The sequence below is a fragment of the Leptinotarsa decemlineata genome, unplaced genomic scaffold, assembly GCF_025532065.1.
Source record: "Leptinotarsa decemlineata unplaced genomic scaffold, Ldec_3_MD MMD2_tig00026354_RagTag_RagTag, whole genome shotgun sequence".
NCBI lineage: Eukaryota > Metazoa > Arthropoda > Insecta > Coleoptera > Chrysomelidae > Leptinotarsa > Leptinotarsa decemlineata.
In genome coordinates this window covers 23,723,427-23,747,538 of record NW_027412702.1, presented here as the reverse complement: position 1 = coordinate 23,747,538, position 24,112 = coordinate 23,723,427, and the positions used below count along the sequence as shown (strand labels likewise).

At 35.5% G+C, this 24,112-nt stretch overlaps 2 protein-coding genes across 2 annotated transcripts in view; both read right to left on the bottom strand.

The window, feature by feature from the left end:
• The window catches only part of GV1, a 101,379-nt gene that overhangs the window by 33,114 nt on the left and 44,153 nt on the right, over positions 1–24,112 (bottom strand). The window lies entirely within an intron of this gene.
• LOC141486341 (uncharacterized) lies at positions 11,254–12,880 on the bottom strand. The gene has a single exon (XM_074184118.1). The coding sequence runs from the start codon at positions 12,628–12,630 to the stop codon at positions 11,335–11,337; it is 1,296 nt and encodes a 431-aa protein (XP_074040219.1). The 5' UTR covers positions 12,631–12,880; the 3' UTR covers positions 11,254–11,334.

Sequence of the window (24,112 nt, the reverse complement as noted above, 5' to 3'; positions counted from 1 at the left end):
TCCCCGACAGTTCCGAAGATCAGACCTGTCGAAGTTTGTGCTGATACTTGCCGCGGAAAGAGTTTTTCACTGCTGTTACCTCTTGTGAGTGGCGTTGTTCCACCCCGAGGTAAGTATACGTCTCTCCGGCATCCAGATGGTGTAGGATGCTTCCATCTACGAGCTGGACATCCTCTCCGTAGTCCCCGCATCATCCTTTTTTGAGATAGACAGTTTCACATTTGTCTATCCCGAATTTCACACCGATAACATGCGTGTACTCTTCCACCACCCTCAAGGACTGATGGAGATCCTTCTCTCCAGAGGCATAAAGTTTAAGATCATCCATATAAAACAGATGGGTGACCTTGTGCCTTCGGTTTCCGGGGGTGCCTCAGTTATACCCCCGAGTATTTCTGAGCGCAACGGATAATGGCAATAGTGAGATGCAAATGAGAAGGGGACTGAGGGAATCACCCTGAAATACACCCGTTCTGAAAGTGACCCACCCTGTTTGGACTCTTGCTTGACCAGATGTTATGGTGAAGCGAGTTCGCCAAAGTGGTATCAGTTGTTCAATGCATCTCACTATGTTTTCGGGTTCCGCAAGATACCCGACAAAATATTACTATTATATTATTATTATTATTATAAATGTCACCAACTGAAAACCAATAAATAGAAAGGTTGGATCAAATTTAATAATTTCACTTTTGTACTGATAAAACTGCTAAAGAAATTGTTTGGGCTTCAAAAATTGATATTTTTACTGCGAATGACATTTTATTGACAAATACAATATAGCCTATTATCAGCAAAATTTGGGCGCGCCACTCATTTATTAACGTTTTTTGAAAAAAATTATTAATAATACAAAAATTCACTGTGTCGACGGATTAATTTCCAAGTCGCGAACTCAACTCAGTTTGTTCTAAATAATGTAATCTTACAATATCTATGTACTTTTCAGCTGTATTTCATATTTTCAATTCATCTAATGTCAGTATTCTGAATTGCTATCATTTTGAATAAAGGAAATTTTAATTTCCATTACACAAATCATGAAATTAAAATGATACATTCTTACGAAACTGATGCTGCATGAACAGGTGTTTGAGTTTGGTGAAATGACATCACTCTATAATAGCAAGCATTTCAACTCATTTCAGCTACTATGTTACCTCTGAAACTGTTAGGAAACTGTTACAGGAGTGATGATGGTTTTGCGACAGAGTTGGAGTACTCTTAGAGCTACAGATTCCTAAAAAGTTATATGAAGATAGGATTTCTCACGTTCAGTTTGTACTTTAGATGCACTGTTGGGATCCTTTGGTGTAGTAATTAATATCCCTGGAGTTTTTTCCCAACACCAAACCGTTATTTTAACACGTAGACACGCGGTGTTGGGGAGAAACCCCAGTAAAATTCACGTATAGTTTGGATAAATATCATGTATCGGGATGTTGTGGCTAAGAAACTTCTTCCATCGCTTATAAAGGCTGCATTTCGAAGGAGTATTGAGCTAGTGATTTGAGGGTATATATACATGGTGCTTCACTTAAACCGAATGAATTTTAATCATTACATAACCTTTTCTTGGTTTTAGCAAGAAAAAACGAACTATACATTACGTGGGTCTTCGTCTAAACGAACTACTTTTTTTTTATTTTCTTCCAGTGACCAATGTTACACGACATTATTAGGTATATAATTATTGGGACGCTAGTCGAATGAAACTGACGAATAAATTATATAGAAAGAATTAGTGTTGCTATCCAACGTGGTAATGCTGTTTTAGTCATTGGAACTATTCCTCACATAATTTTGATGAGATCGTGCATTGCCCGTATTCCAGTATGGAACTAAAATCTCTTCAAAACAAGTCGAGCTATATGTTAATTGCTTAGTGTCCTATCAAGGTTAATTCGCAAGTGATTGATCCACCTTCTTCTTTTTTAGTGCGGTCAATGGATATAGGTCACTCTTACCCCCCAAATATAAGCTGCAGTCCTCGTGGTTTTGGTTCTCTTTCATTGAAAGAGCTTCATGGAGTAAGAATGAAGAAAGAATCTATCCCTTTACGAAACCCTTCATCACTTGGAAGGATCTATTGCAGCTTGGGAAATAGTTCTTGTGAAGATTCTGTGATACATGTTCTTCCTTACGAATCAGTAGAGAGTTGTCCTGAAAAACTTGGGAAGAAAATTGGATTACATAATTTAGGAGACGCTACATGAATAGCATTTCACAAGAGTTGTTCATGACGAAGAATTTCAAGAACGAGGTTTTAATGATGAACGAGAACAAGAATGTTTCCTACTTATTCACCATTCTCAAACACCTGTTCATGCAGCTGCAGTTTCGTAAGAATTGTCATCGTTCCCTCCAACCGATTTCCTGGAGTCTTTGAAGTACACTAGATACACGTTGGAGAACGTGTTTTCTAATATGACTGATAACCAATACATGCAAATCTTATTGTTTAATCACCTGAAAATAAAACTTTTAACAGGTGCCAAACTAGGAACTCTGACAGACAGAGAGGAACCCTATCAGAATAGAGAATTTCGACAATAAATACTATTTAGTTTTTGGTGAAATTGAGTTACCGCACTTATATAACCCGACTTATTTCTTTGAGATTTCATTGCATTCGGCGTAGAAACATATTTTGCCAAGCCTTCTCGAAGAGTTCAAGTGAAACACTCATAGGTCGCCACAAATTCCAATAGTCCCATTACAAAATCATCTTGTACTACTTATGCGTAAAATATGTAATAGTCATGAATAATGAAAGGTGGAAAAGAACAATAAATTGTATGCCTATCAGTTTCAATTACACAAATTAGTATAGTTTATGGAGGATGGAGAAATATAATCGATCGATAATTTAAAAAGATATTTCTTGCAAATTATGTGCTGCTAAGGTCGAGTTTTTGAGGTAATCCATAGGTTGAGCAAACAAATTATCGATAATAGTTTTTTACTGAAAATTATCGGAAAAAATTTAACATTTTCACTTCGTTGATACTAACTTTGAGTAATTTGCTTGCATAAATTATGGCGTTGGTTTCCTGCAGAAAAAGGTTGTCAGTCATGAAAAAACGATTGATAGATATTTGTTGATTGTGAATGGCATGAAATTTGTTACTATTATAACAATATACTACCTTGAACACTCTGGAATTTCAACATTATTACAAGAGAAAGAATGATCTGAAATGAATTTTCAATAATTGGGAGAAAAGGATTGAAATTGTTGTTCCAGTAAGTGATGGAAATATTCAGAGGTCTTTTCCATCTTTGATTTGAATCATGTTCATTCAATTGAATGAGAAGATACGAAAGATTGTGACACTAAAATAGGAAAAAAGTGCTGCATCTTTTAAACAAAAAAGTTAATAATACTTATTATTTTAGATCGAATATTTGCGAGAAAATTGAATTGAAAACTGCATTCCAAAGAAAAAACTAAACAAATCGTGCATTGCCAGAAGGAATTTGTACTGAGCGAAATTCGTCTATCGTTTTTCACCTCATCAGGTTGTTAAACAATAGTTTCATAGATGACGTCATAGTACCGCTATATTGAATTTAGGAAAAGTGGCTTCCTCGAAAAGAGAATATCATTTTTTATCGGATGATCTGGAAAAATGCACACGATTCTACATGTTTTTTTAATATGTTTAAGTTCGCATTCAGATTCATACGAGTTTTTGCAATGATGAATATAAAATTATCAGGATCACTTGGTGATTATCTTCAAGAGGAAAATCAAACAAGTTTGATCGTAATATTACATCTGCTAATACCGATATTAATATCCACACAAATGATAGATCATACATAGATCCACAAGGATCTATTTTGGGCCCAGTTATTTTTTTTGTACATAAATGAAATCGCAAATTCCTTTTTAGATATTGAGGTGACTATTCATGCAGACGACACTTCTTTACTGATTTGCAACAAAAATGAAAGGTAACTAATAGGAAACCGTTCTATGCCAACTTCTTGGTTCAATCAAATCACTCTTCATTTCAATGCAGACAAAACTAACCTTGTGAAATTCCATAGTCCTTAGAGGGAATTGGTAGATGTAGATATTATTTTAAATAACACACCTCTGCCTATAAATAACAGCTGTAAATTCTTAGAACTATTCGTTGACTCATATTTAGATTGGAAAGAACATTGCAAGCTCCTGATTTCCAAACGTTCATCTTTCCACTATATGTTCAGAAATCTCGAAGTTGTTTTGACACAGCAACAATTAATAAACTTATACTACGCACAAGTGGAAAGTCGTTGAATAACGTCCTCGTAGAGAAATCTGACCTGTACAGGCCTCTTCGTATTTGAAGTCTATATTTTTGTGTTAAAAAATAGAGATTTGTTTTTCATAAATAACGATTTCCACGAAAACAACACCACGAATACCACTCTCTAAACGCAATATATCCTATAAAGCTCCAGCTCGAATTGGAGCAAAGATTTTCAACAATTTAACTTCCTCCATCGAAAGCTTAAAACTTGAACGTACTTTCAAAAAAAAACTTAAAGGATACTTGGTTGAGAAATGTCTATACTCTTTGAGTGAATACTTTCAACTTGAACTTTTATTTAATGTGAATCTGTGTTTTTATCCAAGTCAATATTCTGTGTACTATGTATATGCATATTTATTATGTAAACATGTGTCGTAGTGTTATATAATCCTTAATGTACTTGTGATATACTGTTTGGAACCTTTGGTGTAGTAATGAATATTACTGGAGTTTTTTCCCAACACCAAATCGTTATTTTTACACCTCGACACGTGTTTCAATCACCAAGTGATCATCTTCAAGAGGAAGATAAAACTGAAGATGATCACTTGAAGATGATCACTTGGTGGTCAAGAGGAAGATAAAACTGAAGATGATCACTTGAAGATGATCACTTGGTGATCGAAATACGTGTCGAGGTGTAAAAATAACGATTTGGTGTTGGGAAAAAACTCCAGTAATATTCCTTAATGTACTGTTATTTTCCTTTTGTACATTTCTTCAATCAAATCCCTACCGCACTACCAAGCGGTTGTAACCATGACTCTTTCTTATACAACTGTATGTTGTCTTAAAGAAATGAAGAGATTTGATTTGATTTGTCTAGTTCTCCCACCATACCAGACACCGTTTCTGATGGGCCAGTCTCCACCACAGTCCTCAAATCCTCTTCCGGAATGACTGTAGGTCGATCACTTCGAGGTTTTTGTTTTCTATACCTTGATGCTGCTCAGTCTTTTCCAAATTTCAATTTTTGCCTTTTTTCAGCTTATTACTATATGATTAGCAAAGTTTGGCCAATTTTCTTATACGAATTCAAATTGAACCAAAGCGCTACCGAAGTATCCCGAAAAATCAACCAGGCATTTGGAAATGATAGTGTTGATGAGCGCTCTGTTGGTTTGTGAAATTTTGTTCCGAAGATTTTAGCCTCGAACTATATACCACGACACAGCAGAATAAATATTCTTTGAGATGTTGAGCTACAAAGACACATCATATTGAGACGGAGAAAAACTTTGAAACAACCCAACTTATGGCTCAAATCAATCACCTCTCGGATACTGTGCCATTTGCTTGACAAGTACCCCTCAAGTACCTGTCCAATGGACGTAAGAATAATAATGATTTCATTGCGGTAACGCACAATTTGCGTACATACACGATGCCAACATGAACTTGGCATTCTTAGCTATTTGCTGTAAAATTATATTCAATTACTATTTAATTGAACACGCAAGCCTGTCAGAAGACAGTTATACATAATTCTCTCTCATGAAAAACGGATTGAAAAATTTGTGGGAGCGGGGAAAAATGTCAACGGTAATGTAATCAACATTAGTACAAGGTTATTGCATGTAGCTAATGCATTAAAAGATTCGCAAAGAGCTCTTCAAGACATGTGGTTTCAATATTGCCGTTCCAATGATAAGAATCTAAAAATCGACCAGTTGGAAAATTTGAGGAATATATTTGGAAAGGGTTTTATTGAATTGTATTTCATCTTCATCGTGCTACACAAAGAGAAACTATAAGGGCAACAAAGGATCCTCATTTTGTCAAGGAACTCAGATTTGCAAAATTTTGACTTGTACCACTTTTATTCTAGACTATTTATTCTATTATATTCTATTTATTCGAATGGAAGAGGGGGATACAAGTACATGAACAGATATATTAGAGTTCTAATAATAATAAATTGTTTATTGCATGCCGGTAAAATAATTACAGAACTGTAAAACTTAACCTGAAGAAGACAGTAAAACAAAAGGAGTAGTGTTAGGTCAGATGACCGAATCTTCCACACTTCACTAAAAAAATTGTGAATAATAAATCATTAATGAAAAATCTACCTACTTATAATAAGGTACGTACCCATAAAATATATAAATCATTAATACTTATAATATATCATTGGTTAACAAATATGAACTATAAAGATACATTTTATTTGCTAGGTGATATCATTAGTGGGTCAACAATTTTTTTTTGTTTTTTTTTTGAAAAAGACAATACGAAATTGGGGATATCCAGTAAAGAGGCAGTTATAGCAATCTCATGAGAGAAGGAGTATTTTAATATCTTTTTTTTTGTGCATTGGAATATCAATAGGATTCTTTCTCCTCAAACTAAGATTATGAACATCTTTCCTGACTCTCCTATATAGGTGTGTTAGTTTTGAGGATTTTATAAAAAAAAACAACGCGAATGTAGTAAACGACGATTAGACATACTTAACCAGCACATTTCTTTAAGCTTATGTGAATAGCTTATGTGTAATAGTGTATATCTCGTAAATGAATAATGACAACAAGTCACGTGAAAATCATCCGTCGATGATTTGCAAGCTAGTTTTATATATTAGTAATTCATCTATTTCAATATTGGCCACTTGCGAGGGTTTACAATACGACTAATCTCGAGCATTACAGTGTCTGGTTTCATTAATTTCATTCCGTGTTACGAATCACACGTTAAAAGGTGAGACCTCGTCAATCCTTAGCTCGCACAAGTTTCGACTTCCGAGGGTTGTCGTTCGTAGGGGTACGACAGCTGGTTAACGGAAAAACAGATTTTAAACAGACAGACAGATTAATTTCTTTCATTAGATCAGACGTGAAGATGATACATTGGGCCACAGAGTGTACAGGAAACCAACACATACAGACAGGTACCTGAACTCTAACTGTAATCATCAGACACAACAAAAGAGGGGGTAATTGAAAAGCTGGTTGAGAGAGTATCTGTGAAACTGGGGAACACACTCACATAAACAATGCCCTCAAAGGGAATGGGTACCCCAGCTAGGCTGGTCAAGGAATTCCTTGTAACTGCGGGTCGATCTACATTGGAACCACGAAAAGAAGTGTAGGTACCCGTCTCTCCGGGAGAAGGAAACATTAAAAGCAGATAGTTGTTTGTTCGCAGATGGATCAAAAACACCTTCCGGTTCTGGTGCATGTGTTTTAGTCGCAGACCCAGGACAGAGATATCTACCTGCCTAGGAACTTATGCGACTGTATTTCAAGCGGAAATTTACGCTCCTGATATTTTCCAAAATATAATGGAACAAATGTTTAATAAGCCTGGCATAGTATGCTTTCTTGATGACATTTTAATCGGTTGCAAAAATTAACAAGAGCATTTAGAGCGTTTATCATCTGTATTCAGAATTTTACAAAATTCCGGTCTTAAAGTAAAAAAGGAAAAATGTTCATTTTTAAAAAATTCTGTCAACTATATAGGACACGTTATTGATAGGGATGGGTTACACTCCAAAGACCGGGTTTGGGCAATAATAGAGGCAGCTGTACCATCCACGGTAACTGAACTGAAATCATTTTTGGGTGCGATTAATTTTTACTGTAAATTCTTACCAAATATCTCGCAAATCTTGGAGCCTCTGTATAGGTTACTAAAAAAAGATACTAAATGGCTATGGTCTGATGAATGCCAGGTAAGTTTTGAAAAAGCAAAAAAATTGCTACTCTCAAATTCTGTTCTCTCGCATTTTGACCCCAACAAAAAAAATCAACTAAGCGTCGATGCCTCTCAGTTTGCATTAGGGGCTACCATTTCACATATTTTTGAAAACAATACTGAAAGACCAATAGCTTTCGCTTCCAGACTACTAAATTCATCTGAAATTAAATACTCACAAATCGAAAAGGAGGCGGCAGCTATCATCTTTGGAATTAAAACATTTTATCAATATTTATTTTGCCAAAGATTCATATTAGTAACCGATCATAAGCCATTGTTGGCTACTTTTGGAAATAAACGAGGTTTACCCATGTTTGCTGCAAATCGGCTCCAACGGTGGGACTACACTTTGTCAGCATTTGATTTCGATATCAAATTTGTAAATTCGGATAAAAATTATTCCAATTTTTTATCTCGCTTACCAATATCAGATTCGAAATCGAATACAATGGATTTCAAATTGAAAACAGAATTTTCGTATATAAATTATGTAGAAGAATCTAATTTACCGATAGATGTTAAACGAATTAGAAAAGAAGTCGCAGTAGATCCCATCCTCGTCGCCACTTGTTGTATCCTGAAAGTTTTCAGGATCAGACCAAGGTGTGGAAATTATAACACCACTACGTTATTTAAACTGTTTAATATCTCCCTCCAATTCTCAACTGTGTCTTGCTTAATGCAGGTCGACCGAAAAGGTACAAAAAAGGATACTGTTTTTATATGTAAAGATAAATGAGCAAACCAATATATGACACAAACTAATCGGCTTCCTTAGGAAGCTGGAATCATTTGGTTGAATGTGAATAGGTGTGAGCCGCAATAAACCCTTGAGGGTTGCCGTGGAGGGTCGAATAGACTCACTCACTTTGGACCTAACCTAACCCGTCTCTCTGAGCACAAGAGAAATTGTCGACTAGGACAAACCGATAAATCAGCTGTAGCTAAACATTATATCATTTGAAGATAGAGTAATACTCGACAAAACTCGAAATTACTATCCAAGAGTATTTAGAGAGGCAATAGAGATTCAAAAACACAAGGATTACTTCACTAGAAAAGAAGAGGCAATGAGCATCAATAAAATCTGGCTACCTTTCCTTAAAGGTACACAAACAATGACAGGTAATCTAACTGAGATAAACCAAGCCATGCCCACTGATATAATGATATAAAACCAGAGTAAAATAACAACATTGTAGTTGATAAGTTCGGAACAACGGGAACAACAACTTGAGCACCAAATCGGACACCTCCACCGTTACCATATCGCCTTCAATAATGTATACAGCATTTGTAGACGAAACATCAAGCATAAAACCTGCAAACCACTGCCAAAACACTCTGGTTAGATAGCTTTCACATAGATCCAATAATTGCCTGAAAGTTGCTTCATCCGTACGAAGTTTGTTCCTGAAATCACCAGGATCATGTTTTTCTGAGGGGTGGCAGTAAAGTATCTAATTCTCTGTCGTCTCTCTATTATTATATCATTTCTGAAGAGCAACATTTTCTATAAAGAGCGTTCTCCTACTACTAACCTGGGTGTTTTCCAATTTTTTTTGTGTATATCCAATTCAATTAGAGTATCCTCAGGTGTCCCTCAAGGATCACACATTGGCCCAATATTATTTTTATAATCCATCAATGATGTAACTGACGTCTTTGAAAATTCCAAAGCCTCCCTCTATGCTGACGATCTAAATTGTTTAAGGGAAGTTACCTCCACGGAGGATTGTTAAATGATTCAGACTGACGTAGACAATTTTCAACTTGTGAAATGAGTTTTCTAAATCATATAACACTTTTGAGCGGAAATTTTACATTGATGACTCTATGTTACAAGTTGTAGATAATCTTTTGACCTGGGTATTGTGTTTAACAAGGATCTGAACTTCAACAATCATATAAACAATATTTGTAATGAAGCCTTAAGACATACACTACATGTATTTGATCTGGATGCAATAAAATCGTTGTATTTATTACTAGTTCGTAGTATTCTGAAATATCATGATAGTATTATCTGATCACCACGTTATATACGTATGAAGGAAGGACGTTTCACAAAATTCTTAATTTGGAAAATGAGATTGTATTTTCACGAAATTGATGTCCAAACAAGGCTTACAATAGTCAACCTCCAAACTCTTAAAGATAGGTAGGTGTAAATTTTCCGTGATATATTTCATCATGAACAATTCAATCGATGGTTCTGATATCTTGAAGAGGCTGTTCATTCATATCAGTGTCAGAACCACTCGTCAAAGACGGTTTTTCTGTGTGTAAAAACATCGAACCATATGGAACTACTGCTTTCACTACAAGATTGCAAAGAAACCATACTGGAAACATCATATTCCTTGACATCACACATTTGATTTTTGTCCAGTTCAAAAAGCAAGCTATTCGGAAGATCAATTACTTTTGATATTCTTGAGTTGACCCAGTTGCTAGTTTTGATTTGTTCCTAATTTGTTTTGTGCTTGTTTTACTTTAATTTATATTCTCCATTTTTCATTGATATTGCTTATATGCCATTTGGAATTGTATATGAGTCTGTAGGTTGACTTTGAATTAATAAATAAATGAATTATATATTTAATCATTCTGAACAGTAAAATAGCATAAATGTTGGTTGAAGAACTTCATTTCCAAGATTTTAAATAAGAACAGCTGAACAAAACTTCTCAAAGTGCTAGTGTAAGTGTTTTACCAACCAAGCTGCTGTAATTTCGTTTCACCAATCAAGTTTCCGTCTTCAGGAGCTGAAGAAAACTAACTCCCAATTCTAAAACTGATCTATATTCATATCTACTGTGTATTTTAATATCACTTTCACTCTTTGACATACATCAATGATTTCGGGTAGAAATTTTCACGGATTAGGATCCGATATGTAGATGATGTGTTTCGAATGAATATTTTGATCATAAACAAAATTAAGAATGAAGATGGTGGGTTTTCTGAACAAATTTTTTAACGAAATTATACTTTCTGAAAAACATAGAAAGTATTATGGTGAAAAAATATAGAAAGTATCATTTCTCATTTTTCTTGATGTTTTTCTTTCACGTAGTGAAGGCTACAGCCATCAATTTATTGAAAATTTTTACTTTACACCAGAACTACATATTTTTTTGTTAATTTTAAAAACAAAATCAGTTTCATCAGTCAACTGATGATGCTGATGGAACGTGATTCCACTATTCAACTTACTATCTGCGAAAGTGAATGCCTCTAATTGTTTGTTGAAATTTTACTTCAAACATATATAGTTTACTGAAATAGAGTACAATTTAAAGCATAAACTGAAAATATATTTTCAATAGAATCCACCCCAAGTGTCTTGAGGAGGTCGTCCGGGCCTAGCGGGAAATTGTCGCCTCTGCTGCACTGTCACCTGCGCTTGTTCAATCCTCGTATCTTGCAACCTTTCTCTAGTAGGTTCTTGCGGTTGAGGCACACCGTAGTCAGGGGAGAAGTGGAACGGTGACTTTTCTCTGGGTGGTTCTTGCCTTCGAGAGTATTCGGGAGTTTCCATACCTCTTCTTCTAGGTCTTCCAAATGACTCGGCTTCATTCACCATAGATTCTTCAATAGCAATTTCCTCCATTTCTCTGGCTGTTTCAGTAACCCATTCCGGTTTTTTCTTCTTTGGTTTTGTCTGTTTTTTCTGAAGCTGTTTCTTCACTGCACCCTTAGATGTCGCGGTTTCGTTGTGCTGCTGCTTTATAGCAGCTTCATGGCCTATTATGGACTTCTCAACTGATTCGTTCAGTTTATCTAATTGTTCCTTAACTTGGCTCTCTTCTTGCACGAGATTTTGCCTTTCGACTTCAGCTTGTGCTGCTGCTTCAGCTGCCCGTTTCCTCTCCTCTCTTTGTTGCTTTTTCAATTCTTCTAATCTTTGCTGGAGTCTCTTATTTTCCTCATTCATTCTTCCACCTTCGCTTCTCAGCCACTGGAGACGATGGTAAGCTTCTTGTCTCTTCTGCATTTCCAAATCTTCTTCAGTTCTTTGGATCAATACTGGGAGAGGTAGTATGGTTTGAAGGTATTCGTTTTTGTTACGATGGTATTTTTCGAAATCAAATTCTGGTGCCATCTCGTATATTCTATTGATTGATCTCATCATCCTTCCCATCATCAAGTCGAGCTTTTCTTGGTAAAACTGCACCATATTCAACTGTTCGTTTACTAATACATCACTTACGTCTTGCGTCATTGTTTCATAAACTTTTTTTGCGATTTTTTGAAATGATTCAACGTGTTCGGCCATGACGGACCTTAACGTGGCTCCATTATCTCCTGTATATGGGCTTACTAGGTTGATGAAATCATGTACAGGTATTTTCTTCGTTTGAAGTTCTTTCAGAATTTTTCTGATTTCTTTAATATCTTCACCTTCCGGTGCTAATCTTCTGATAGTTTGTTTCTTGAGAGCTTCCCAATCTAAACCTTCTTTTTTCTTTGGAAGGATACTGAAAGCTGGTATAATGCTCTCCTTCTTCTCTTTCTCCGGTGGTTTTTTGGCGGCTGGTTTCGCTTGGGGGGCTGAACTCTTCCGAAGTGAAGGCTTGCTGCCCCTAACAGAAGACGGTTTAGCTAGTTTAGACATTCTGGTTACAAGCAAGGAGAAATTCGTTTGGCTACGCAACAAAGGGCTACTACCAGTACTGCAGTGGCAATACTAACATACAGGCATACCATTTTACTTTACAGACAGAATGGACAGGCACAGCAGAAAACGTTGAACCAAAATAACAGTAGTAATAATGAAAGTGGAGTAACAATCACTAGCATTTCAAAATTCTGGCCGAAATGTCAAATTGTAAATTTGAATGATGTGTGACAACTCATGAACAAGAGAACCGTGATTTTGAATTGTAATTAGAATAACATATCAGCCTAGCTGATTGTCTAACAGGGCGTTCTTGAATATGATGAAATATGGTGTATCCGAATAGACGATATTCTCACAAAAAAATGATGCGTTATATTCACGGACACAACTTTACAGATAACTTTCGAATGGATATCGATAAAAATATAACTTCTGAAAATAATTTCTGCTTGGAGTTAACGAATTTGTCCACCACACTGACATAGGAAATGGAGGAGTTTTTCAATATAATGATAATAATAATTGTACACTGAAATATTACGTTGGAAGATTTTGTCCATTCTATTGTCATATGTTGTCGTTGCTCTATATAATAATAATAATAATAATAATAATAAATGGTCTTTATTTTACGTGGCGGAGTTTAGCAAAGTGCTATTCTTCCACTTAACCACGTTTGAAAAAACACATTACAAAAACTAAATGGCAATTTCAGGACAATGGTAAAATGAAATACAAATGTTTATGTTTGGATCACTGTTGACTGAGCAATTCAGTTTTAAGTTCACTTTTGAATAGCGGTAGTGATGCATTTTTCAAAGATTCACTGAATGAATTATACATTGTTACAGCATGATACATGAAAGATCGTTCATAGATAGTGCTGTTATGATTCGGAGTTTATTTACCAAATAAGTGGGTTGTTGTGTTTTTATCAGTTTGTGAATGAAACAGACGAAATGCAATTCTCTTCTGTTTTGCATTATTGATTGAAGGGGTTACATGATCTCTGTACGTCTGAAAGAGTAATTTTGAGAGACCTACAAAGATAGTGTCTGTTTGAAAACAGATGTTTCTAAGTACCGTACGACCTTTGAATGAGAGTATTGACTTGAGTAACAAATCTGAGGTTGTAGTCTATATGAAGTCCTAAACATTTTATTTTGTCAGTCAATTCCACAGAATGTCCATCAATATACAAATCGATATTATCTATAGACAGTGTTGCTGCAGTATCATTATTGAGCGATGTTTAGTGGTCAATAAGCTGATTTACTTTATCGGAGTAGTACAAGTTAGTGACGTCGGTATATGTATGAATGTTGAATAACATAAGGACCTTGGAGAAGTTAGATGTGTAGATAATAAAGAGTAGCGGGGCGATAATTGAACCATGCGGGGCTCCATGACATGAACTCATATTATCAGAGTGACTACCCTTTATCACAACACTTTGCTTTCAATTGAAAAAAAAGAACTAATGAAGCCACATGCCTCCATACTGAAACCAAAAAAAAACAAGTTTAGCGCACATCAGATCGTGATTGATGGTGGAGATCCTTCTAGATCTCCCTCCTCTCCACATTTTTCTGGAGAGAGAGGCTAGATGGACTGCATACAGACTTGTGCACATTGCCAATTGCACAAATCAATAAAATGCAGAAAATGTCATCTATTGGAACGCTATAGGACTCATACCATTTATTTTCTACTTTTTTTCTATTCACATTTTTTTTTTCTCTTTGTACTTTCAATATTTATTCATGATCTTGGACAATAATATAGTTATTATTTACTAGCTTGAGTGCTATGTCAATTCCAACTATGATATCTATTGTGTAGGTAAGAACACTTTCGTTATTGAAACACATATTGTAATGTTATCCTATATTATTTTACATTATGTCATGTCATGTCATGTCATGTCATGTTATCTTATATTATTTTATGTTATAACATGTTATGTTATGTTACGTTACGTTATGTTATGCTGTTATGTTATCTATTGATTTTATGTATGAAAAATGAGGCGATCCGTTGCAATGCCGAAATTCGACATCAACCGTTAAACATGATTCCTTCTCTACATTTTTTTATCATTAATGTTCATGATTTGAATTTCCCATCTATCCCAGGAAATGTCAATGCTTATCAATACCGTCACCTTCCCAAACAATTACATTGTACTTTCATGTAACGGGTAAATGGTAGTTCCCGCGAGAATAAACTCATGAATACAATATTTTAAATTTCAAATACCTTTCATTACATCAGATACTGTGGTTCTAAGACACTTTCTTTGATAAAATCACTCGATTCGAGTTCCATGCTTCCAATTATGTAATTTTCTCAGACAGCAATCAAACACATGCCATACATCCGCTATATGACGAACCATTCACCAATTCCATTTGAGATTGTTATTGATTGGAATACATTTTTTTTATCGATTGTTTGTTGTGCCATTATGTTGAAGTTAAATAATACACGCTTGAAGGGAGTTAATCTTATGCGCCTTTCATTATTCAGATGGGTATTATTTTTTGTGTATTATAGAGAAACGCTTTAATAAACATTCATGGCATGTGGATAACAATAATGATAATAATAACTTTATTCATAGGAGTAGGAGTACATTTTTTTAAGGGAACAAGTTGAATAAAGTGCTTAAGCGAAAAGTGTAACTGCACTTGTTTCGCAAGAAATTAACAAGTATAATGTAATGAAAATAATACAAATTACAAAAAATTAAACAAAAAAAGACAATAATATTACATTCCGAGAAATATAAATGATTAGTTGTTGCCGGCGGTTTCGCCTGCGTAGAATTTGGTATGTCACATTAAGTTTCGTGACAGACCATTTTGAACAGTTACAATTTTTTTTTATTTACCTAAAACTTCAGGTGGCCAACTTCAAAACTGAAGAAATTCAATACAATCTTTAAACCCCTATTTTTCCCCCTTGGAATTTCCTGATTCCCTTTCTAGATTTTTATTAACGTTATACACAGAACCTACCTGCATATTTCAAAATTCTAGGTTCAGTAGCTTCGGCTTTACGTTAATATAACATCGGGCAACAGCTAGTAATTCATATTTTCACTTTAAAAATACAGTAACTAAAAAAATATGCCAACTGCACTAAGTAATGAATAGCTTCGAGAATTGATTTATGTTTTCTATAAAAAAAAATCGCAAAACTAACAATACCGTCAACGACGTCTGCCCTCACGCATCTGCTCACGTTCGGGTCGCGCTTCATTGATTAGACCGCCTCTCTACCCCCGCGCATCGTCCCCCCATCGTCTTACAGTAGACGCGACGCGTAATGGCTCAAAGCGTTGCGACAAGTTATTCTAAGTGATAACTTTTAATCGATTCCTCCAAATCACTTAGTGTAAAAGATGAAGTGTATCTATATCAAATACTCAAAAGGACAATTGTATCAAATTTTATAAGAATTTGACAGATATTCTGAGATGTGATTTGAAAAAAAAGTATCCAATTCCAAGATAGCTCTCAGGGAGCAAGAATTTTTCCGACCTACTTAATACCGCCATATGGAGAGAAGCGTTTACTGCGCAACCTCTGCTGCAGGCAGCCAGTGATGCACCTGAACCCAGGTTTGTGTTTAATTGACCCTACAAAATACAAATAAAATAGAACCCAGAGTCAGATACTACAAATGCAATACCCATAGATGCAGATGGGTTGAAATCCAAAGAAGGCTCAGGATATGGAGTTTACTCCAGATCACTAAGCCTTAGGATCAAGTGGTGAATGGGAAAAAATACCATCGTGGTTCAAACAGAACTGGCTGGTATCTCAATCGCTACAAAAGAAATAACCAGGAAAGGAATTTCTGGCGAAAACATAATAATTTGCACTGATAGTAGACAAGTCCTATTAGCCTTGAACAGACAACGTGTTACCTCAGGACTAGTACTAGAGTGCCACCGAGATTTAGCTAAAGCCTCGGTAGATAATAACATTATCCTGAGATGGGTAAAAGGCACGACAGTAATAATGAATTTTAGGACCTAGTGAGACCTACGGCCTGATGATTTCGACAATTGCGGAACTAGCCAAATGTCACACTAGCCAAATGTCACATCCCTAAAGAGATGTGATGAAATCAAAGGATGCAGTCTTGCCAGGATCACCCTGGGCGACCCTGGGAAGCTGGTGCCCAAGAAATACGCTTAAAAGTAAGATTTCTGACTGGCCACTGTCAACTACGGAAACACCTTCATAATATGGGGCTGGTGGACACACCCCTATGCAGTATGTGTGAACAGGCATATCCTATGCGAGTGTCCGGAGTTATCTAGTCTTGGCTCACACCTGCCGATATGAAGGAGATGTCTGCTAGTGATCTGTCCACCTTTCTGGAAAGGACAGGATGGACGATAAACTAGGAGAACAACTTCTTGGGCCTACACTTTCCTTCCCTACTCTACAGATACGGAATACCATTATTACACAAAACCTTTGTAAATTGTAGCCTATGTGTTATTCTGATGTACAAGCTGTATTTATGTATATAAAATGAAATAGTTAGGTCCTAAGTGTATAGGTCTATTCGACCCGCTATAATATAATAAAATAGTTTGAATAACATTGTTAAGACTAACAGTATATATGATGATATTATATTGCAGGAGGAATAACACGATCCAGTATTGAAGATGAATAGATTAAAACCAAGATGAGTAAATATTTGTGTAGGGACCTGTTTTGATGAACTTCAATCTAGAAGATTTATCACGAAATTTCTGTCATTCTATAATATAAATTTTTCTAATTTGTTTTAAACAATGACTTTTGGAATATATTCCTTATCGCTTCCGGTATTATGAAGTTTGGCACCAATGAAAGAGTTTTCTCTTTGTGGTGTTGATTTTTTCACGATAACTGGGTGAGTCAGTTTCTCATGATGTCGAGCGCTATACATTTGATAGTATAGCTATCGGAGATTCATAACAGAACATTCCTTATATAGTCGATCTGAGGGAAAGCGTAAATTTTTCGAATAGGTTAGTTTCAAAAATCTACCTGAAAGAAGGCGGAATATAGTTTTCCTACTTCCTTCAAGACATCTACAACGGTTGTTTGAATAAATTCGCTCCAGCAGCTTAGGCCAAGCGATCTCTTCTTCCTCATTATTCAAATGACATTTCCGTTTTGTTTCTAACCTGTTTAAGTTTCACATGGTTCATGCATAGTATAAATTCAAGTATCTATTTAAATTGTGAACAACTATATATATATTCACTTACCTTCATTTCAATTTATTACTGTCAAATCGTAATATTAATTGAAGTATTTTAAATACTTGATGTTTGAAAATTTTATATTTTATCAACATATTGCCTAACAAGCTCACTTGACATTGTAAGTATTAACTAATTTACCACTGTATCTTTCAAATAATATAATCCTATTCATCGTCTTGTAGCTCCCTGATGATGTAAGTATTCATTGTTGAAATATTGGAAATATAATGTTTTAAGAATACACTTAGGCTTTCACTGCATTCCCAAATTACTTCAAGACTTTGTTCTTAACTAGTCAGCAAAGACTATTCTCCACTCTTTATATGCTATTGTATAGCGAAACACGTGTTTCAGGTGTTCCGGTACTCAGTTTTGGTTACATCACGCTTTAGCGCATAATTTTCATATCAAGATATTTCGATATCTTTCAATCAATGCAGGTGAAGACCGTAATGATGAAATTTCGAAATCAGATCATTTGCAGACGCTATATGATGGTCGAGACACATGTTAAAGAACTTTTGCAATTCTTTGGTAAGAAACCAGATTAACGGTTCGTACCTAATTGCGGGCTGTCAGCGAGTAACAAAATTTAAGACCTTATGAAATAAAACATACCATTTACTACAATTTTATAGCGACATTCAAAGGCATTTCTCACGATGCCTTGAACAGATTTTGAAACAAGACCATCTCATGAATAACATCAGAGGTTGAAGAAAAGTTGATTATGTAATAGAAATTGATTCTCTTCATCACCGAAGCAATTTCTCAAAAATATTTATTCGGGAAAATTTTGGAAACATCATATACAGGGTCAAGCAAAACGATATCGAAGATCACCTTATACGAACATTTTATGGAAACGACAATACTTTGAATAAAATTCACTTTTGTTCATGAAAAATATTTCAGAAGAAAAAGTTGAAACTGGTTTTTCTATCACTTTACTTTAACTTAGTTTTCAATAAGTTACATGAACTTATCAATTATTATCAGAGTTCGGAACTCCCTGTTGGAAGACCCTATACAATGGAAAAAGATTTGAAGACTATAAGGATGTCTTTTGATATCAAACAGAAACGTCTTCGATAGTAGCGACTCTAAAAATACGAAAAATCATCAGACAAATCATATATCAATTTATTTATTGTACTCATATTTCTTTCTGATTCATCCATTTTCAATATTCCACTAGGATTTATCAGCACTTTGTTAACCCTTAAGGTGAATTCACACGGTGCGACAATTGGTAGTGTGTAAACAGGATTCGTTACGACTTGTTGAGGGTTGGTGCTAATTTTCATCAATTTTTTGAATTCGTAGCAACAAGTCGTTGTGTGTAGACAGTTACTTCGACATATCGTTGCGATCTAGATGCCAATTGTGTTATTGGATCCACATTAAATCTACCTGTTTCCTATTTATTGTGAAATTCCTCTGTGTTCTATAGTGTGATCCGTTTTGTGGTGTAAGTAACATGCCCTCCTTCCTTTCAAACGTCTGTATAAAGAAATAATGTACATAAACAGTGGCAACTCCTCCAACACGTGAAAGAAAAATGCGATGTCAACTCAATTATCAATCAGACTCATCAAGCATATTTGATCAACACATCCAACAACTTCTAGTGAAGTTGGAGTCAAAGTTGGACTCATCGTTGCAGACAGCTTGTTACGGTTTGTCGCACCTTGTGAACGCGCCTTTACATATATAGTACATTATCTCTCTGATTCAAAATGTTTGTTCTTTGTAAATAGTTCATTTTTGTATCCAATTGCATTTTTCGCGGTTTTCCTTTTTTTCTGTTGTTTTTTATTGAAAATCATTTTGTTCATTGTATTATTTACTAATCTGCAAATGAAGGGATTTCATAAACGGCTTCCTACCTTTCAAATTCATCTTCCCATCTTTATTTTTTCTCTCTTTTCCTCCTTTTACGAGACATACATTGTGTATATGCATGATTTGGCTTTAATGAAAAAATTGTATTTGATTGAAAGTGAGAGTTTTTCAATGGAATTTCAAGTCTTTAAAGAAACTGTCAGTTGAACAATAAAAAACACTTGTTATAGGGGAGCCCAAGCGGGGATTTCGGGATTTACTAAAGCGCGGCAGATTAATATACAGGGGGATACCTTGTACCCGGTTAAGTACCTCCACCAAATATGAGCCCCATATATCAGGCTGCCTGTGAGGAATAAAGGATCAGATTAGTAATAAAAAATGATCATCAGAAATTCTCGAGCGCGTCAGATTAAGATAGGGTGAGTTGATTACCTGTTAAAAAGTGTATATTCCAGTAATCTGACAATTTGAGAGAGACGTAAAGAAAGAGGAGGGGAGCAAAGTTGTAAAAAATAACGTCATTTTGACATTCTCGTGCGTAGCCAATTTCTTTTTTATTTTGAAGGAAATAATTCAAGGATAACGAAAAATATATAATCTGACGATTTTCGCAAGCCGAAATAACCAAAATTCGTCGAAAAAGTTTAATGCATGCAGCTGTGTGATACCTTTATTTTCCTCTCCGAGTTTCTATTCCTCTATTCTTTTTTCACTTTTTCTCTATCTATTACTATCTCACTCCGTCCCCACTCTGAATTCTGTTGCCATGACGCCATCACAGCTGATCATAGAAACTCGTTCGTGTTGAAGATGAAGATGATGATTAATTAATCATTTAATTGATGGATGTAGCCGTTATTACGTGGTAGGAAATCATAATGAAGAAAAGAGAAATTACACTTTCTATGTTTTTTACCACTTTTATTTGTAACTAACGTTACCGCAATTTCGTCCTATATATTGTATAAGTTTGAAAATGCCCTTATATATTGTATAACTTCGAAAATGTCCTTATAGGACGGAACTGGAGTAACGTTAGTTACAAATAAAAGTGGTAAAAACATAGAAAGTTTCATTTCTCTTTTCTTCATTGACTAATCTGTTGATTATAAAAAAATTAATTTTTTTGAGCATATTTTTGAAATTATTTTCTTATAAATATAAGTATTTAACTTAAAAAACATACACTTATTTATTTGCATGCTATTTATTTCCTGAGCTTTCCAATTGATTGAGTTCAATGAATTGAAAAAAATAAAAAAAATATTATTTTTGTTAGATTAAGCGAATCCCTCTGGATAATCGTCAGATTATGAGACAGCACGTCTAAAACATAAAGATAAACTAAATATATCTTAATCTGACGCGCTTGAGTATTTCAAAATGGCGATTTTTTTGCACATTATAATAATGGCCGCGAGTTTGCGCCAGATCGAAATCGTCAGATTATTGAGTGATAGTTTTTTTTGTTACACTTAACACCCCCTTAGAAAATCTGACGCGCTCGATTACATTTTTTTTCTTTTCACTTTTAACCCTTACGTACAACTACCCACATCATGCAAACGATCAGATTAACATACCAACATTATTAAAAATACGTAGGACATTGATGCTATCAATATCTGACGCGCTCGAGTATGTCCATGCAACAGTATTTTTTACATATTTAAAAATCTATAGCCGCTTTCCCCACCGATGAAAAGGTATATATTATATAACATTTTTTTCTTCTTATCATCTAAGCTTTGCAACCTGATATGTCTCAATGACACTCGAGTAAATCCCCATTTTGCATCGTGGGCTCCCCTGCTATTGGTAAACTCAAACTCCTGAATATGCGTTCACATTTGTTTTTATCAAGAAATAAATCGTGTAGAGAAATAACAGTTTACAATCCAGGTAAAAACTCTCGTACCGGATACAAAATCCGAAGCTGATGTAGTTCACTTCCCTATTTGGACTACTATAATGAACCTTTATTACAAAATCATGATCATCATGAACTTTTTATAAACAATAATAAAATTATTTCGCTTAATGATGTGAGATTATACCGTATCTCATAACAGAGTAGCGTAATAACAATGTAAGCAACAGAAACACTGAAGTAACTTTCAATTTCTTTCTCTGCATTGTCGCCGGCGAGTTACTTTTACCTGACCTAGGAATGTTAACGCGACCTTGAAAAATCGATGTTATGCAGGAGGTAGTTTACTTCTTCTGTAATAGACGTTTCTTCTGTAATAAGCAGGACCGGAGTAGAATGTAAAATTGACTTTTTACTAACTGTATTTTGATTTTTCTTTATGAATACGGGGTCGATCCCTACTCTGCGACTATGGAATTTTAGCTGCTCACCTGAGATTTATGCTAGGAATCACACGTTAAAAAGTAAGACCGAGTTAATCGTTGAAGTTTATCGTCCGTAAAGCGACTCATTTCAAGCCGCTACAAAGAATATCATCTCTATTTTATTGTTAGATAATATCGAAACACTAAAAGTATCAAACAAATATGCCCAGGTAAAAATTCAGGTTTTTGGTAATACTTCCATTGGTCATTAGACACTACATTTCCAAGTTAACTCAAGAAACCAAAATATATCTACAACAATATTTTTCAAATACAATTGTTTTTGGTTGGAAACTAGAGCCAAAACACAACACATATGTGATTCAACACCAAACAGCGCTGTCTCGACCCGCCATAGGTCTTATCAGTGATGCTTGGCTGAACCACAAATACGTTGCTGGGCTCAACTATCATTGAAGGACAAGCATGCTGAGTAAGTTAGTTCGACGAAGTCTTCCCTTAGGAAGACACCATCTATAGGATCGATATAAAACTCAATCCTTGGCTGATCAAGGCTACCCAAGGCAATCAGTTGCAAAGCGGAGCTTCGACATCGACAAGTCAGAGAACAAATCTCGTTGGAGGTCGATAAGACAGAGAAAGAATCTCGTCGGCGGTCGACAAGGCTAAGGACGAATCTTGCCGGCGGTCGACAAGACACACTACGAATCTCGTCGGCGACCGACAAGACAGACGACGAATCTCGTCGGCGGTCTACAAAACAGAGGACGAGTCTCGTCGGCGATCGACAAGACAGAGAACAAATCTTGTCGGCGGTCGACAAGACTGAAGACAAATTTTGTCGGCGATCGACAAGACAGAGAAAGAATATCGTCAACAGTCGACGAGACACAGGACGAATTACGTTGGCGGTCGACAAGACAGAGAACGAATATCGTTAGCAGTCGACAAGATACAGAAAGAATCTCGTCAGCGACCGACAAGACAGAAACGAATCTTCTGGGCAGTCAGAAAGATAGAGGACGAATTCTGTCAGCGGTTAACAAGACACAGGACGAATTCCTTCGGCGACCGACAAGACAGCGGACGAATCTTGTCGGCGGTCAACAAGACTGAAGAGGAATTTCGTCGGCGGTCGACAAGACATAGTAAGAATCTCTTCGGCGACCGACAAGACAAAGGACGAATCTTGTCGCCGGTCAACAAGACTGAAGATGAATCTCTTCAGCAGTCGACAAGACACAGAAAGATAAGACAAAGACACAGGATGAATTTCGTCGGCGACAGACAAGACAAGACAAGGATTGAGTTCTCTATGGATTCCATCGATGACGTATTGGTAAGGGAAGATGTCGTCGGCCTTATCAACATTTTTTTTGTTTGCAGTCCTGAAACAAAATTGTTCAGTTCAGTTTTGAGTGTAAACATCTATTTTTCATTATCAATTTGATACCTTCCAAGAAGAAAATGAACTATGCCTCACTCGCCGTATTGTAGATTCCCTTTGATGCTATTTTTTGTGTCCAATACACACATATTCATACTCCACAAGCATCACTTTCAGGAACTCTATACATATGAAAGTAACAATCTTTTGGCGAAAGTGAAAGTTTAAAGAACTACGTGATATTTCAGTTTCATCGACACATGTGCAAAAAGTTGTCTTTTTTCAATGACGAGCAAATCTTGATCTCCATGTTCTAAACTGAATTCGCTCTCAAAAATAATGAAGTAGTTGTATTCATGAGGATAGTGTAAACATTTGTGAGATATATCAGAAATTATCTCTTCTCTTTACGTCCTAAGCAACAAAATCTATAGTTTGCCACGAATGGTTGAAAACATATTTCCGTATTCGATTTCTACTGTCAGAAGTTTTTGAGTAAAGATCTCAAGACACTCTTGAACACAGTTTTCAACACTATGATATCGGTTTTTTTCACATTCTTCAGGAGTTGTAGATTATTCATTCCTCTTAATAGACTTTTTTGATATTGTTCCTACGGATTATTTATCTGAAATGTTTGTTTTATT